The sequence below is a fragment of the Otolemur garnettii genome, unplaced genomic scaffold, assembly GCF_000181295.1.
Source record: "Otolemur garnettii isolate 467f Iridium unplaced genomic scaffold, OtoGar3 scaffold00068, whole genome shotgun sequence".
NCBI lineage: Eukaryota > Metazoa > Chordata > Mammalia > Primates > Galagidae > Otolemur > Otolemur garnettii.
The window spans coordinates 1,463,433-1,477,897 of record NW_003852463.1 but is presented as its reverse complement, the minus strand read 5'-3'; the positions used below and the strand labels follow the sequence as shown (position 1 = coordinate 1,477,897).

Genomic DNA, 14,465 nt, shown 5'->3' with positions numbered 1-14,465 from the left:
CAGATTCTCACTTTGTCACCCTCGGTAGAGTACCATGGTGTCACAGCTCACAGCAACTTCAAACTCTTAGGCTCAAGTGATTCTCTTGCCTCAGCCTCCTGAGTATCTGGGAGTACAAGCATCTGCTATGATGCTTGGCTATTTTTAGAGATGAGGTCTCACTCTGGCTCAGGCCAGTCTTGAACTCATGAGCTCAGGCAATTCACTGACCTCCGCCTCCCAAAGTGCTAGGATTTTAGGTGTGAGCCACCACGCCCCACTAAGAGTCTCACTTTCCCCCCTTTGTTAGAGTGCTATGGTACCATAGCTCACAGCAACTTCAAACACTTGGCCTCAAGCAATCCTCTTGCCTCAGCCTCCCATTTAGCTGGGACTACAGCTGCCCTCTACAACTCCCAGCTAGTTTTAGAGAGAGGGGGTCTCACTCTTGCTCAGGCTGGTCTCAAACTCCTGAGCTCAAGCAATCCACCCACCTTGGACTCCCAGAGTGCTATGATAACAGAAAATTTTTTACATTTTAAATTTTTATTTTTTAAGATAGCCACAGAAGCTGAGTCTCCTATATATTTTCTTTTAAACGTTTTAAGTTTTAGGCTTGGCACCCATAGCTCAGTGGTTGGGGTGCCAGCCACCACCAGGGTTGGCAGGTTCAAACTCAGCCCAGGCCTGTTGAACAACAATAAGAACAACAACTACAACAACAACAAAAGCTGGGCATTGGGGGGTGCCTGTAGTCCCAGCTACTTGGGAGGCTGAGGAAAGAGAATCACTTAAGCTGAAGTGTCTGAGGTTGTTGTGAGCTGTGACATGCTGGCACTCTACTCAGGGCAACATAGTGAGACTCTGTCTAAAAAAAAAGTAAATAAACAAATAAAAGTTTTAAGTTTTAGCTTTCTCATTTAAGTCTTTAATCCTTCTAAAAGATATTATTAGAAAATATTATAAATATAAATGGTGTGAGTGATCTAACTTCATTTTCCCCCCATATGATATAATGATAGTTACAGAATAATGTAATGATTAAATCTATTCTTTTTGGACTGCTCTGCTCTGTCAGCTAAACCACCTATCAAGATTTTCTTTTTTTTTTTTGCCGTTCTTGGCTGGGGCCAAGTTTGAACCTGCCACCTCTGGTATATGGGGCCAGTGCCCTACTCCTTTGAGCCACAGGTGCCGCTCCACATATCAAGTTTTTATGTGGTTGTCTGTTCCTGGGTTCTCTAATCTGTTCTAGTGTGGATAATTTGTCTATTCCTATATAAATATATCTTATATATTATATAAAATATATTATATCTTGTATATATGTTATATCTTATATGTTAATCAGAATAACTTTATAAGCCATTATAATATTTGGTAAGATAAACCCTTAGCCTTAATATATATCTTTTTTTAAATTTTGCTTTTATTTTATTATTATTATTTTTTTTTATGGAGACAAACAGTCTCACTTTGTGTCCTTCAGTAGAGTACTGTGGAATCATAGTTCACAGCACCCTCCGCCAACCCCTGGGTCCCTGGGTTTAAGTGATTCTCTAGCCTCAGCCTCCCAAATAGCAGGGATTACAGGAGCCTGCCAGACACCTGACAATTTTTTGGTAGAGACGGGGTCTCACTCTGGCTCTCACTCTGGCTCATGCTGGTCTCGAACCTCTGAGCACAGGTGATCCACCTGCCTCGGCCTCCCACAGTGCTGGGACAACAGGCATGAGCCACCATGCCTGGCCTAATATATTTCTTATAATAACTTCATATATGTGTGTGTGTTATTGACAGTACAGAATTTTAAAACTCTGGTAGGATTTTAATTGGAAATACATTGATAGATGAGATTTGGGAGAGTTGAATCCTAATGATATTAATGTTCTATCCATTAAATATTCTCTATTTAATTATATCTTCCTTAAAGTACATCAATAAAGTATTAATGTTCCCAATAAATATTCTGTGCATCTTCTGTTATGATTTACTTCTCAATGCCTTACATTTTTGTCACTGTAAAAGGTATTTCTTTAAAATTTGAATTTTCTTTTTTTTCTTTTTCTTTTTTTTTGAGATAAAGTCTCACTTTGTTGCCCTCAGTAGAGTGCTGTGGCATCACAGCTCACAGAAACCTCCAGCTCTTGGGCTTAGGTGATTCTCTTGCCTCAGCCTCCCAAATAGCTGGGACTACAGAAACCTGCCACAATACCTGGCTATGTTTTTGTTGCAATTTGGCCAGGGCCTGGTTTGAACCCACTGCCCTCAGTATATGGGGCCAGCACCCTACTCACTGAGCCATAGGCGCTGCCCAAAATTTGAATTTTCTAAGAATTTGCTTTCAGCCAGGCATGGTGGCTCACACCTGTAATCCCAGCACTTGGGAGGCTGAGGTGGGTGGATTGCCTGAGACCAGCTTGAGCATGAGCAAGATCTCATCTCTAAAAAAAAAAAAAAAAGAAAATAGCCAGGCATTGTGGAAGGCACCTGTAAGTCCCCGCTACTTGGGAGTCTGAGGCAAGAGAATCACTTAAGTTCAAGAGTTTGAGGTTGCTGTAGTTGTGATGTCACATCACTCTACCGAGGGTGACCAAAAAAAAGAATTTGGAGGTATATAATAACCAATGTGATGTAAGCATTCCTAATTCTATATGAAAACAGCACATTGTACCCCATAAATGCATTAATGTATATATGATCTATGTGTTTATGATTTAATAAAAAAATAAAAATTCTAAGAGAACTAAGAATAAAAATATGAACAATAAAAAAAAAAAGAATTTGTTTCCAGTTATGGAAATGGCATTAATTTTTGTATATTGATCTTCTATCTATCCACCTTGCCAAAGTCACTAATTATAATAATTTTTACATGGAATCTTTTGATTTCTAATGTAGGCAAATGAAATAATTTGCAAATAATTATAGTTTTGTTTCTTCCTTTCCAACTGTCGTACCCCTTCATCTTTTTCTTAGTGGACTAGGACAACCATATTGAATCAAAGTGGTAAGGGGGTGTCCATGCCTTATTTTTGATTTTTGTTTTCACACGTGTGTGCATAAATACACACACACATATGTATATATTTTCCCCCCTTGAGAGAGTCTCATTCTGTCACCCTCAGTAGAGTGCCATAATGTCATAGCTCACAGTAACCTCAAACTCTTGGGCTCTAGTCCAAGAGTCTCAAGTCTACTTGAGCCTACCGAGTAGATGGGACTACAGGTACCCACCACAATGCCCAGCTAGTTTTTCCATTTTTAGTAGAGACAGGGTCTTGCTCTTGCTCAGGCTGGTCTCCAACTCCTGAACTCAGGTGATCTACCTGCCTCAGCCTCCCAGAGTGCTAGGATTACAGGTATGAGCAACCGCACCCGGCCTTATTCCTGGGTTTTAAAGGCAATCTTTGCCACATTTTACCAATAAGAATTGTATTTACTGTAGACTCTTGGTAGATAGACTTTGCCAAATTTTATTTTTAAATTTTTCTATTTTTATTTTTTGCAGTTTTTGGCTGAGGCTGGGTTTGAACCTGCTACCTGCGGTATATGGGGCCGGCACCCTACTCCTTTGAACCACAGGCACCACCCAGACTTTGCCAAATTAAGGAAGTTATTTTCTATTACTGGTTTACTATGATTTTTCTCTTAAATAGTAAATGGATGTCAAATTATTGTATGTTTCCCTATGTCTATTAAGATAATATATTTTTTCCTTTTAATATGCTATTGCAGTAAGTTATATTTATGCATTTTTAATGCTAAATCACCTTATATTCCTGGGATAAAGCCAACTTGGTCAGTACAGTATTATCTTTTTATATATGACTGGATTATTTAAGATTCTTTTTTTTTTTGAGACAGAGCCTCAAGCTGTCACCCTTGGTAAAGTGCCATGGCATCACAGCTCACAGCCTCAAACTCCTGGGCTTAAGCAATTCTCTTGCCTCAGCCTCCCAAGTAGCTGGGACTATAGGCATCTGCCACAATGCCTGGCTATTTTTTGGTTGTAGTTGTCATTGATGTTTGGCAGGCCTGGGCTGGCTTTGAACCCACCAGCTCTGGTTATGTGGCTGTGCCTTAGCTGCTTCAGCTACAGGCTCAGAGCCAGATTATTTTATTTTCATGGGTGAGATTAGCCTTCAATGTTCTTTCCTTATATTGTCCTTGTTTAAGGACAATGTATCTGGTGTGATCTGTTGCTTGAAAGTTGGGTTGAACTTGTCTGTAAAACCACCTGGGATTGGTACATTATGGAAAACATTCAGATTTTTCATTTGTGAGTTAAATTTGGTGGGCATATCTTTTAGGAATGTGTCCATTTTTTTTTTTTTGAGACAGAGCCTCAAGTTGTCCTCTTGGGTAGAGTGCTGTGGCATCACAGCTCACAGGTACCTCCAACTTCTGGGCTCAAGTGAGTCTCCTGCCTCAGCCTCCCAAGTAGCTGGGACCACACGCACCCGCCACAATGCCTGGCTATTTTTTGGTTGCAGCCGTCATTGTTTTGGTGGGCCCGGGCTGGATTTGAACCCACAATCTTAGGTGTATGTGGCTAGCACCTTAGCCACTTGAGCCACAGGTGCCGAGCCGACATGTTCTGTTTCTTCCAGGTGCCCAGGTATTATGAGTGACTTTAAATTAAAATTATTTTACAGTCTTATTTTATTTCAATAAAATACAAATTATTAGAGTTTGACATTTTATCAGTAAAAAGCAAATATTAAAAAAGTACTACTATTAATATCAATACATGCATACATTTATCTATGCCAGGCACTGTTCTAAACACTTTCATGCAAATTGTATTTAATCCTTACAAAAGCCCTATGAGGTAACTACTACCGGTCCTACCTCTTTGTAAAGTTTAGTAATAAATTTTGCAAATAAAAGTACATTTAGCTACAATTTCCCATTTTCCCCTATGTGTGGAAACTTTTGGAACATTTTGTATAATTGCTTTATTTCATAAATGAGAAATTTTGTGGAATAAGAGTTAAAGTAACTTGTACTAGGTCATGCAGTTCTCTAGTAAAATGTAAAAATCCAATTGGATGGTTAAATAAATGGTGATATATTCATCATACATTGAAATACTTCATAGCTATTGAAAGGAATGGGCTAGATTTTTATGTGCTATATGGAAAAAAATTACTGGATAAATAGTTAAATGGAAAAAATATGCAGAGCAGCATATTTTAGAAAAATATGCAGAGTATGGCATATTTTAGTAAAAGGAAATAATATCAATAGCAACAAAAATGTTACATATATGTCAATAAACCTGTAGGTGTAGGGAAAGCAATATAGTAGAATGCGTCCTATACTGCTGGTGGTGATAAATAGTTAAATGGAAAAAATATGCAGAGCAGCATATTTTAGTAAAAATATGCAGAGTATGGCATATTTTAGTAAAAGGAAATAATATCAGTAGCAACAAAAATGTTACATGTATGTCAATAAACCTGTAGGTGTAGGGAAAGCAATATAGTAGAATGCGTCCTATACTGCTGGTGGTGGTCATCTCTGAAATTTTGAATCATTTTAAACTTCTGTACTATTTACATTTATATAAATTATGATAAACAATTAAAATACTCAGGCAAAAGCTACTACAAAGTGCACTGGATAGGATCTTTTAGCTAAATTTTAAAATAAAGAATAAAATGAAAAAGTTAGACCAAGCAGGAACAAATTAAAGGAAATACTATTTATACAGTTGAAAGAAAGCATATGGGCTGGGTGAGGTGGCTCACACTTGTAATTCTAGCACTCTAGGAAGTCTAGGCAGGAGGATCATTTGAAGTCAGGAGTTCAAGACCAGCCTGAGCAAGAGTGAGACCTCACTCTATTTTTAGTCTTTACTAAAAATAGAAAAATTACCCAGGTATCATCATGAGTATAGTTCCACCTATAGTTCTAGCTTCTTGGGAGGCTGAGGCAGGAGGATCACTTAAGCCCACAGGTTTGAGGTTGCTGTAAACAAAGCTGATGCCATGATGTCATTCTAGCCTGGGTGACAGAGTAAACAAACAAACCAAATATATGATGGGCTATATGAGTTAAAAATTGAAATTTAATTAATGTGAATACAATTTAAAGTTTTTCATCTTAGAGATCTTGTTAAATAAGTGTGAATCTACTTTCTCAATTTCATTCTTTCTTGGATGATTCTGGATCTTGTAGAGTTTCTAAGTCATCTTTGTGTTGATTAGTTTTCACTGTGCAGGACTATACTAAAGAAGGCAGAATTCAGACTGATTGAAGGATATTTTCTTATAGTTTACTTTATTTATTTTTATTTTTAATTTTTAAATTTTATTATTATTGTTTGGGATTCTTTGCAGGTACAAAGGATTAGGTTACACTTATTGCATTTGTTAGGTAAAGTCTCTTTTTATAATTCTTTCCTTCCCACAAGAGGTGTGCCATACACCATGATCCCCCATCTCCCTCCCTCCTCTCCTCTCCCTCCTATCATAGTTACTTTGTAAACTAATCTGCAATATCAACATTTCCTTTTGATGTGGTTCTCTCTTCGAAAGTGGAGTATAGACAATTTTTTTTAATTGATGATGATGACAATCAGAATTTTAAAAAATTAACTAGATTTAAGAAGTGTTTGAATCAATTCATGATATTCATGGGTTACAGAGGGAAGATATGGGTGTTTGGGATATTTGAGCTCATGTTACAGAGGGTGACCAGAACCACTCCCAAATCATATGTTTTTGTTTTTATTTTAAGACTGGTCAAGTGAAGCAGTGGGAGTAGAGAAGGAACAAAGGAAATCTGTAACTGGTTGTGATCAATTGTAAACACCACTCCACTTGTACCAGTCTTCAAAGTATATGGAGTTTTTTTTTAATCATTCATTTATTTATTCAATAAACATTTATTGAGAATCTACTATGCACCAGGCAAATAAGTAGTAGTCATACAAAGATGTATAAGACACAGTCTTAGCTTCAGGTAACTGATAGTTCTCTTAAGACCTGGCCATTATAAATAAATCTCAGAAATATACTAAACCCTACATACACAAAATATTTTCAAAATTATAAATAATAAGAATAGCTAACTTTTACTGGGTATTTACTATATGCTAGGCAATTAAAATATATTTAATTCTCACAACTACTGCATGGGGTAGGAATTAATAACCAAGGCTTAGTGAGGCTAAGAACCTGTCCAAAGTTGCACAGCTAGTAATGATAGTATAAACTAAGGGTTTAGACTCAGGCCACCTAATTCTGATGCATTCATCTTCCTGAGAATGAGAAAAGCTCCTGTTGCTAATGTCTTAATAACAATACCAAGATAAAGCAAAACACTAAGGGAATAAAGGAGTTAATTATGAGGAAAATACAGGCAAAAACTAAGATGATTTCAAGCAATGAACCATATACACTTAATACACAAAGAGGAATTATAAGCAATTTATAGGATGGTGCATTATTTAGAAGCAAATAGGAAGTTACTGGAAGAGTTGTCAGTGCTGACACAACGTATAAAGCTGCTTTCCTGCATTTAAATGCACTTCTATTTTTAAGAAAGGTATCAGACAACCTCATAGTACTCTAAGATCTGTGCCAGTAGAGACAGAATAAGTTCTTTTTAGGCATAGACACTTTGTGTCTATAAAACTAGAAAAATTAGCCAGGTGTTGTGGTGGGCACCTGTAATTCTAGCTACTTGAAAGGCTAAGGATTGGTTGAGGCCAAGAGCTTAAGGTTGCTGTGAACTATGATGATGCCACAGCAGTCTAGCCTAGGAAACAGAGGGAGACTCTTCTCAAGAAAAAAGAAAAAAAAAAGAATTTTAAAAGAGTAACCCAAGAGCATTAAATGCCAAGGATGGGACCTTTCTGCACTTAGGCCTCTGTGTAGGACTACACTGATCATTAGCTCATGAAGCTATCCCCTGCACATAAGTCTGTTCATATAGCATTAGTTATAATAGTAAATTGTAATAAACCAAATTGTTCATAAAAAGTGATTAAGCAAATAAACTGTGGTTCAACCATACAGTAAAGAAATCATGTATCTATTAAAAATTACATAGATGTTTAACACACACGAACAAAGAAGTTTTCAGTGTGGGACACAACTACAAGAGGGACTTTACCTAACAAATGCAAACATTGCAACCTAGTTGTTTGTACCCTCACATTAATCTGAAATAAAAAAAATTAAAAAAAGAAGTTTTTAGAATATTAGGTATATCATGATCCCATTAAAATATTAAGTATGTGTGTATGCATATATCAAGGAATGTTGGGAAGGATACCCCTATCACTTCAAAGTTATTAGAAAAAGAAGGAACTTTTACTTTTTATACATATTTCAGTTTTTATCATTATTTCTGAAATAAAATAATTATTAAAAATTTAACTCTCCATATTTCTTTCCAAATACAGGTTCACATGAGAGAAAAATTAAATTAAATTCAAATAGGGGGATGAAGGGAAGGGATAGGTAAATGCCCACCCAACAGGTATATTGAGTGAATATGTGTCACACATCCTGACATCCTGGGTGAAGGATACAACTACAACATGGACTAACCTTACAAAGCAATTTATGTAACCTAATTGTTACTTTCATATTAAACTGAAATAAAAAAATTCAATTTTAACACCTAGAAACATATGTCTGAACCTCAGTGAAATCTCTGGCTTTGTTTATCATTTAAGAATATCATTTAAAAAGACTCCAGAAAATAACCTTCTTGACCAGTAAAAGACTACTCATTAAAATTCTTACCATTCTTTTTACCTTGTTGAGACAATTCTTACCGTCATTGCTGGAATCTTCAGCAGGAGATGCTGAGGCCATATGCTCTAGGATTCCCTTTGTGACTTCAACAACCTGAAGCCTCCTGACTCTGACTAGGTCTGTGTCTTTTAACCCTTCCTCCAATTGTTTGACCACCTCTTTTCCAGGCTGAGAAGTCAGAACAGTAATCTGAAAATAAATCCAAGAATCAACATGTTCATTCTCCCTGATGTACAGAATGAGAAATGTAACAGTTTGTAAATGGAAGATAAACACAACAGAAGTCTGTGGTGGGCGCTATCCTGGTTAATGCAAAGAGGATTTAATGGTAACTTATGAATCAAATTTTATCTGACAGGACAGGTCATCACAGGAGCGTTCCAATCAGGCGAAGCCAACCCCAGAAAGTGACCAGTGAGGAGCCACTGTGATTAGTGTTTTAAGACTGCATGAAGCACTGACAGCATCTCACCTGCTCAAAAACGCTTGGATTTTACAAGTAAGCGAAGGAAACTCACTAAATATTAGAGAGCCTATATGTTCCTTTCACTCAATGGTATTTCTAATATAGTCTTCTTAGACTGTTTTCTCTCCTTGTTCAAGCTGGATCCAGTTGAGCTATTTCTTTTGCCCTTTTGACTCTAAAATGTACTTATTCTTTTTTTTTTGTGACAGTCTCAAGCTGTTACCCCAGGTATAGTACTGTGGCATCATAGCTCACAGCAACCTCCATTCTTGGACTCAAGTGATCCTCCTGTCTCAGTTTTTCTATTTTGAGTAGAGACGGTGGTCTCACTCTTGCTCTGGCTGGTCTTGAACTCATGAACTCAAACAATCCACCTGCCTCGGCCTCTCAGGGTGCTAGGATTACAGGCATGAGTCACTGCGCCTGACCTAAAATGTACTTACTCTTGACTAATACATCTGACCTAAAGGAATACTAAGGTATTTGCATTCCATTCCACTTTTGGAACTTGGAAAGCCTGTCCTGGAAGCTGAAGAGCAAATCCTTGTCACAGAAGGATCACATGTGAATATGATTTAGCAGTTTTCTCTTAGACTTTGAAACTTTGGATGGTAATCATTAAATATACATAATTCCCTTTGCACTGAGATGGTTTTGATTTATGAAGAAGGATGCAGAGTAAAATCTAAACTTTTCTCTCTTCTGTGTGCAGTAGCTGTGGGTTTGTTAAATATTATGCCCATCATGTGTTGGGTATATTCCTTCTATACCTAATTTGTTTAGGGTTTTTATCATGAAGTATGTTAAATTTTATTGAATGCTTTTTTTGCATGTAGTGAGATGATCATACAGTTTTTGTATTCTGTTAAAGTGATGTATTATGTTTATTGATTTGTGTATGTTGAACCATCTTTGAATTCCTGGAATGAATCCCATTTGATCATGGTGAATGACCTTTTTGATGTGTTGTTGGTTTGGTTTACTAATATTTGATTAAGGACTTTTCAGGGATATTGATCTGTAGTTCTGTTTTTTTGTTGTGTCTTTGTCTGGTTTTTGTACCAGTGTAATGCTGGCCTCATAAAATGAGTTTGAAAGACTTCCCTCCACTTCAATTTATGGAATTGTCTGAGAGAAACTGGTATTAGTTCTTCTTTAAATGTTTGGTGGAATTTAGCAGCTAATCTATCAGGTCCTGGGCTGATTATTATTGATTTAATCTCAGTACTTGTTATTGGTCTGTTCAAATTTTCTATTTCTTCATGATTCAATCTTGGTAGTTTGTATATATCTAGGTACTTAACCCTTTCTTCTAAGCTTTCCTATTTGTTGTTGTTCATAATAATCTCTAATGATCTTTCATCCTTTGTGGTATTGGCTATGATGTATCCTTTTTCATCTCTAATTTTATTTATTTGAGTCATCTCTCTTATTTTCTTAGTTTAGCTAAAGATTTGTTGATTTTGTCTATCTTTTCAAAAAACAACTGTTTTATTGATCTTTTGTATTATTTTTTAGTCTCTCTTTTATTTCTGTTCTGATCTTTATTATTTCTCTTTCTACTAATTTTAGGTTAGTCTTGGGCTTAAGGGATTCTCTTGCCTCAGCTTCCCAAGTAGCTGGGACTACAGGTGCCTGCCACAATGCCCGGCTATTTTTTTGTTGCAGTCATCATTGTTTTAGCTGGCATGGGCTGGGTTTGAACCCGCCACCCTTGGTGCATGTGATGGGCACCGTAAACCACTGTGCTATAGCTGCTGAACCTTTCTTGGCATTTTCACCTGCTTACATTGCCTATCTGTTCTTACACACTGTCTACTTTTATCCATTAGAGCTTTCAGCATATTAATCATGGTTGTTTTAAATTCTTTCTTTCTTTCTTTCTTTTTTTTGTAGAGATAGAGTCTCACTTTGTTGCCCTTGGTAGAGTGTCTTGGCGTGACACAGCTCACAGCAACCTCCAACTCCTGGACTTAAGCGATTCTCTTGCCTCAGCCTCCCGAGTATCTGAGACTACAGGGGCCCGCCACAAAGCCCGGGTATTTTTTGGTTGCATTTTGTTGGGGCGGGTTTGAACCTGCCACCCTTGGTATACGGGGCCAGTGCCCTACTCACTGAGCAGCAGGCACTGCCCAGTTGTTTTAAATTCTATTGTCTGATAATTCCAACATTCCTGCCATGTCTGTTCTGATGCTTGCTTTGTCTCTTCAAAATGTGGGGTTTTTTTGCCTTTTACTATGCCTTATATTTCTTCATGATAATTGGACATGACATACTGAGTTAAAGGAACAGCGGGAAGTAGGCCTTTAGTAATGTGGTGGTATGAAATGGGGAGGGAGAAGAATTTTATAATTCTAGCATAATATCTTGGTCTTTTAGTTAACCTATGCCTCTGGACTGTGAACTCCACAGGTGTTTCTCAGCCCACCCCCACCCCCCTTCAGGTGGGACCGGATAGCAAGTGTGGGCTGGAGTTGAATATTTCTTTTCTGCTACATTGAGGGTAATTTATTTCCCTTCTCCCAGGTCAGGCTCTGATAAAACCACAGAAGGTTAGGTTCTGTTTAACTAGTTTCTCCTGAGGGCAGAACTTGTTAAGAGCAGAATACTCTGGTGCATTTCAAGTGGTTCCTTTTCTCCTCTCCCTGTCAAAGACATGAGGGATGTTTTCCCTGATATTCACTATGAGGACCTGGTTGAGTTCCTGGAGGTAAAACTCACAGAAGTGGTGGGGCCTCCTATGACTAGGTCTCCCTGGGGTTTTTAACTTTCAGACTAGTCCACACCTACCCTCCAGCAGTTTGTCAATTATAGTTCAGGTTTTCCTACTCTAGCACTGGTTCCTGTGGAATTTTCTGCTTCTGTATCTCTTGTGATTCTCTGTACATGTCTGATGTTGCTCCAGTTTTGGTGGCAGCAGTTTGCCCTGTGACCTAACTTCTCTTAGGGTTCTAAAAAGAGGTGTGGATTTTCAGTTTGTTCATTTTTTTTTTTTTTTTTACTAGTTGTTGACTTCCAAACTCCTTATATGCAGAACTGGAACTAGAAATTCCACACAATTACAGTAGAACTTCCATAGTTTATTACCTGCTTATACCACTTGCCTAAATTGACTTAATTTTCATAGACCAGACATGCACCACATGTACCTATTGGTACAGTAAGCTTAGTTCCTTATGTTGACCACCTACCTATGTTAGCCAGTTTGTTATAGTACCTTGGATGGTCAACTTCTACTGTATTTTTTAACTCATCTGTTTGATTCCTTAGGTTATAAGAGACTGAAAACTATTTTAAGTTATACTCACTCATGTACCTAATGAAGTATCCAGCCATGGCTTATTTATATTTTTAAGATTGTCTCAGTCTGGCACAAGAATAGTAGCCATTTTTACATGTGTTAATCATGAGAAGATTTACTCAATTTGGTGCCAAGTTTTGATTAAGAACAGTTATAAATTCTTAAGTGTACCCAGGTAAATATAATACTAATTTTAGCAGTTCAGTGTGTGCTTTATGAGTTCTAAAAATCTAGAGGTAAATGGAATATTCAGATTTTATTTTGATTTTAGTTTTTTTTATAATTTACTTTGACTTATATGTTTAGAGCTCCTCTTTCTGCCTATGTCTTTATTAAGAACTAATGGAGTATCCAGGTTGTAGGAAAAAAAGAAACATGTCCTCTGCCCACAGAGGTTGAAAAGCTAGCTTTGCAAACTATATTCAATGTATATGAAACACAGAACAATGTAAGGATGATAAATAATGAAGCACCTAGACTGCCTGAAATGAGAAGATGGCTTGGAGTCCTAAAGGCCAGCGTCTCTTACCTCCAGGGAAGTGTAGGTCAGAGCTGCACTCGTGGTCACATGTCTGATGTATTGTTTGAACTGCTGGAGCCCATCCTCTACTGCCAGCCGGAGAGAAGTGCTTTGTGTTCTGAAACAGCCCTCTCTCTGTAGCATGCGGAGCTCTGAGATGCAGGCCTGCAATCTAGTAAAGTTCCCTTTTACTTGCTGTAGAAAAAAAATAAATCAAAGATATAAATTTTTACGGACCTCAGTTTCAGATTAGTTGGCGGTCTACATTCATTATTAATAACTCCTCAGGAGTCCCCTCCCTTGCTGAAAATCTGTTTATTTGAGCAATATCTATTGAGTGCCTACTGTGTGCCTACTGTCTAAGGCACCACACTCAAAATCTTGCTTACACCAGAGGAAGAAAAATTTGCAACCCAAAGGTTTGGATTGTATGAAGTTATCAGAAACAGGAAAGTGTTTTAACTCATTCACTCACACAAAGGAAGGTCTGGTTTGACCACTTAGTTTTACTTTGGGGTGAATTGTAAACTGGAGGCCAAGTAGGGTTAACCTTAGACATCATATTCATTTCTGAGTTATTCTAGGCACCAAGAGCTTTTCTACTTGAGAACAATGTTTTCCCAGAAATGAGAATGGTGTGGCCGATCATATCAGAATGAATAAGGTCCTGTCTAATCCCTTCCTCAAGATAACTTCAATACACTAGAGCTACTTGGTTCACTCTGCAGTCAGCTTAAGGAGCCAACATGTAAACCCTAGACAAGTGACCTCTTTGTTCTCCTCATCTTCCTTTATAAAAAATTTAGTCTATTCTGGGCCAATGTTACTTCCCATAAGGATATATGCATTTTGATAAATGTGGACTGAAGGTTTGCACTATTATTTGAAGGAACTGCCTGTGCCACTAGCAGGTGATGATGGGGAACTGTATTTTGGAATGGGGATACCTTCCTAACCAAAGAGCAGAACTGAGCAATATGTGCAATGCATGTAAAATCTATGAGCATGAGCTAACATACTCCCAGGGAACAAAGACTGCTTAAGTCAAGGCCTGCCTGGCTTAGCTCCACAGCTGCTTGATTTGCTTACATGCTCCTCTCCCTGAGGCTCTGGGGGAAAACACAAAAAATTGGACATAATTCTTACGCAAAGAGAACTTGCAATCTAGGTAGGAAAATAAGAAAATTACTCAAGAAATGAAGGAGAAGAAATCATACTATTATAGGTGTAGCCTAGTAGGCTCGGAGCATTTCTTCTCATGTATTACCTAAAAGGATCTAAATCATAATGTAGCCCTTTATACATTTTAAAGTCAACATCTAGGTTTTAAAATTCCAAGTGCTAGTGCTAAGGATGTAACTTCCTGCATATTTTAAATATCAAGATTTTTTTATTTTTATTTTTATTTTTTTTAGAGATAGA

General features: G+C 37.4%; 1 protein-coding gene across 1 annotated transcript in view; it reads right to left on the bottom strand.

Moving 5' to 3' along the window:
- The window catches only part of M1AP (meiosis 1 associated protein), a 90,888-nt gene that overhangs the window by 53,484 nt on the left and 22,939 nt on the right, over positions 1 to 14,465 (bottom strand). Inside the window, 2 exon segments of the mRNA XM_012807399.2 lie at positions 8,777 to 8,945; positions 13,053 to 13,238. Of these exon segments, the coding sequence (XP_012662853.2) occupies positions 8,777 to 8,945; positions 13,053 to 13,238 (355 nt within the window).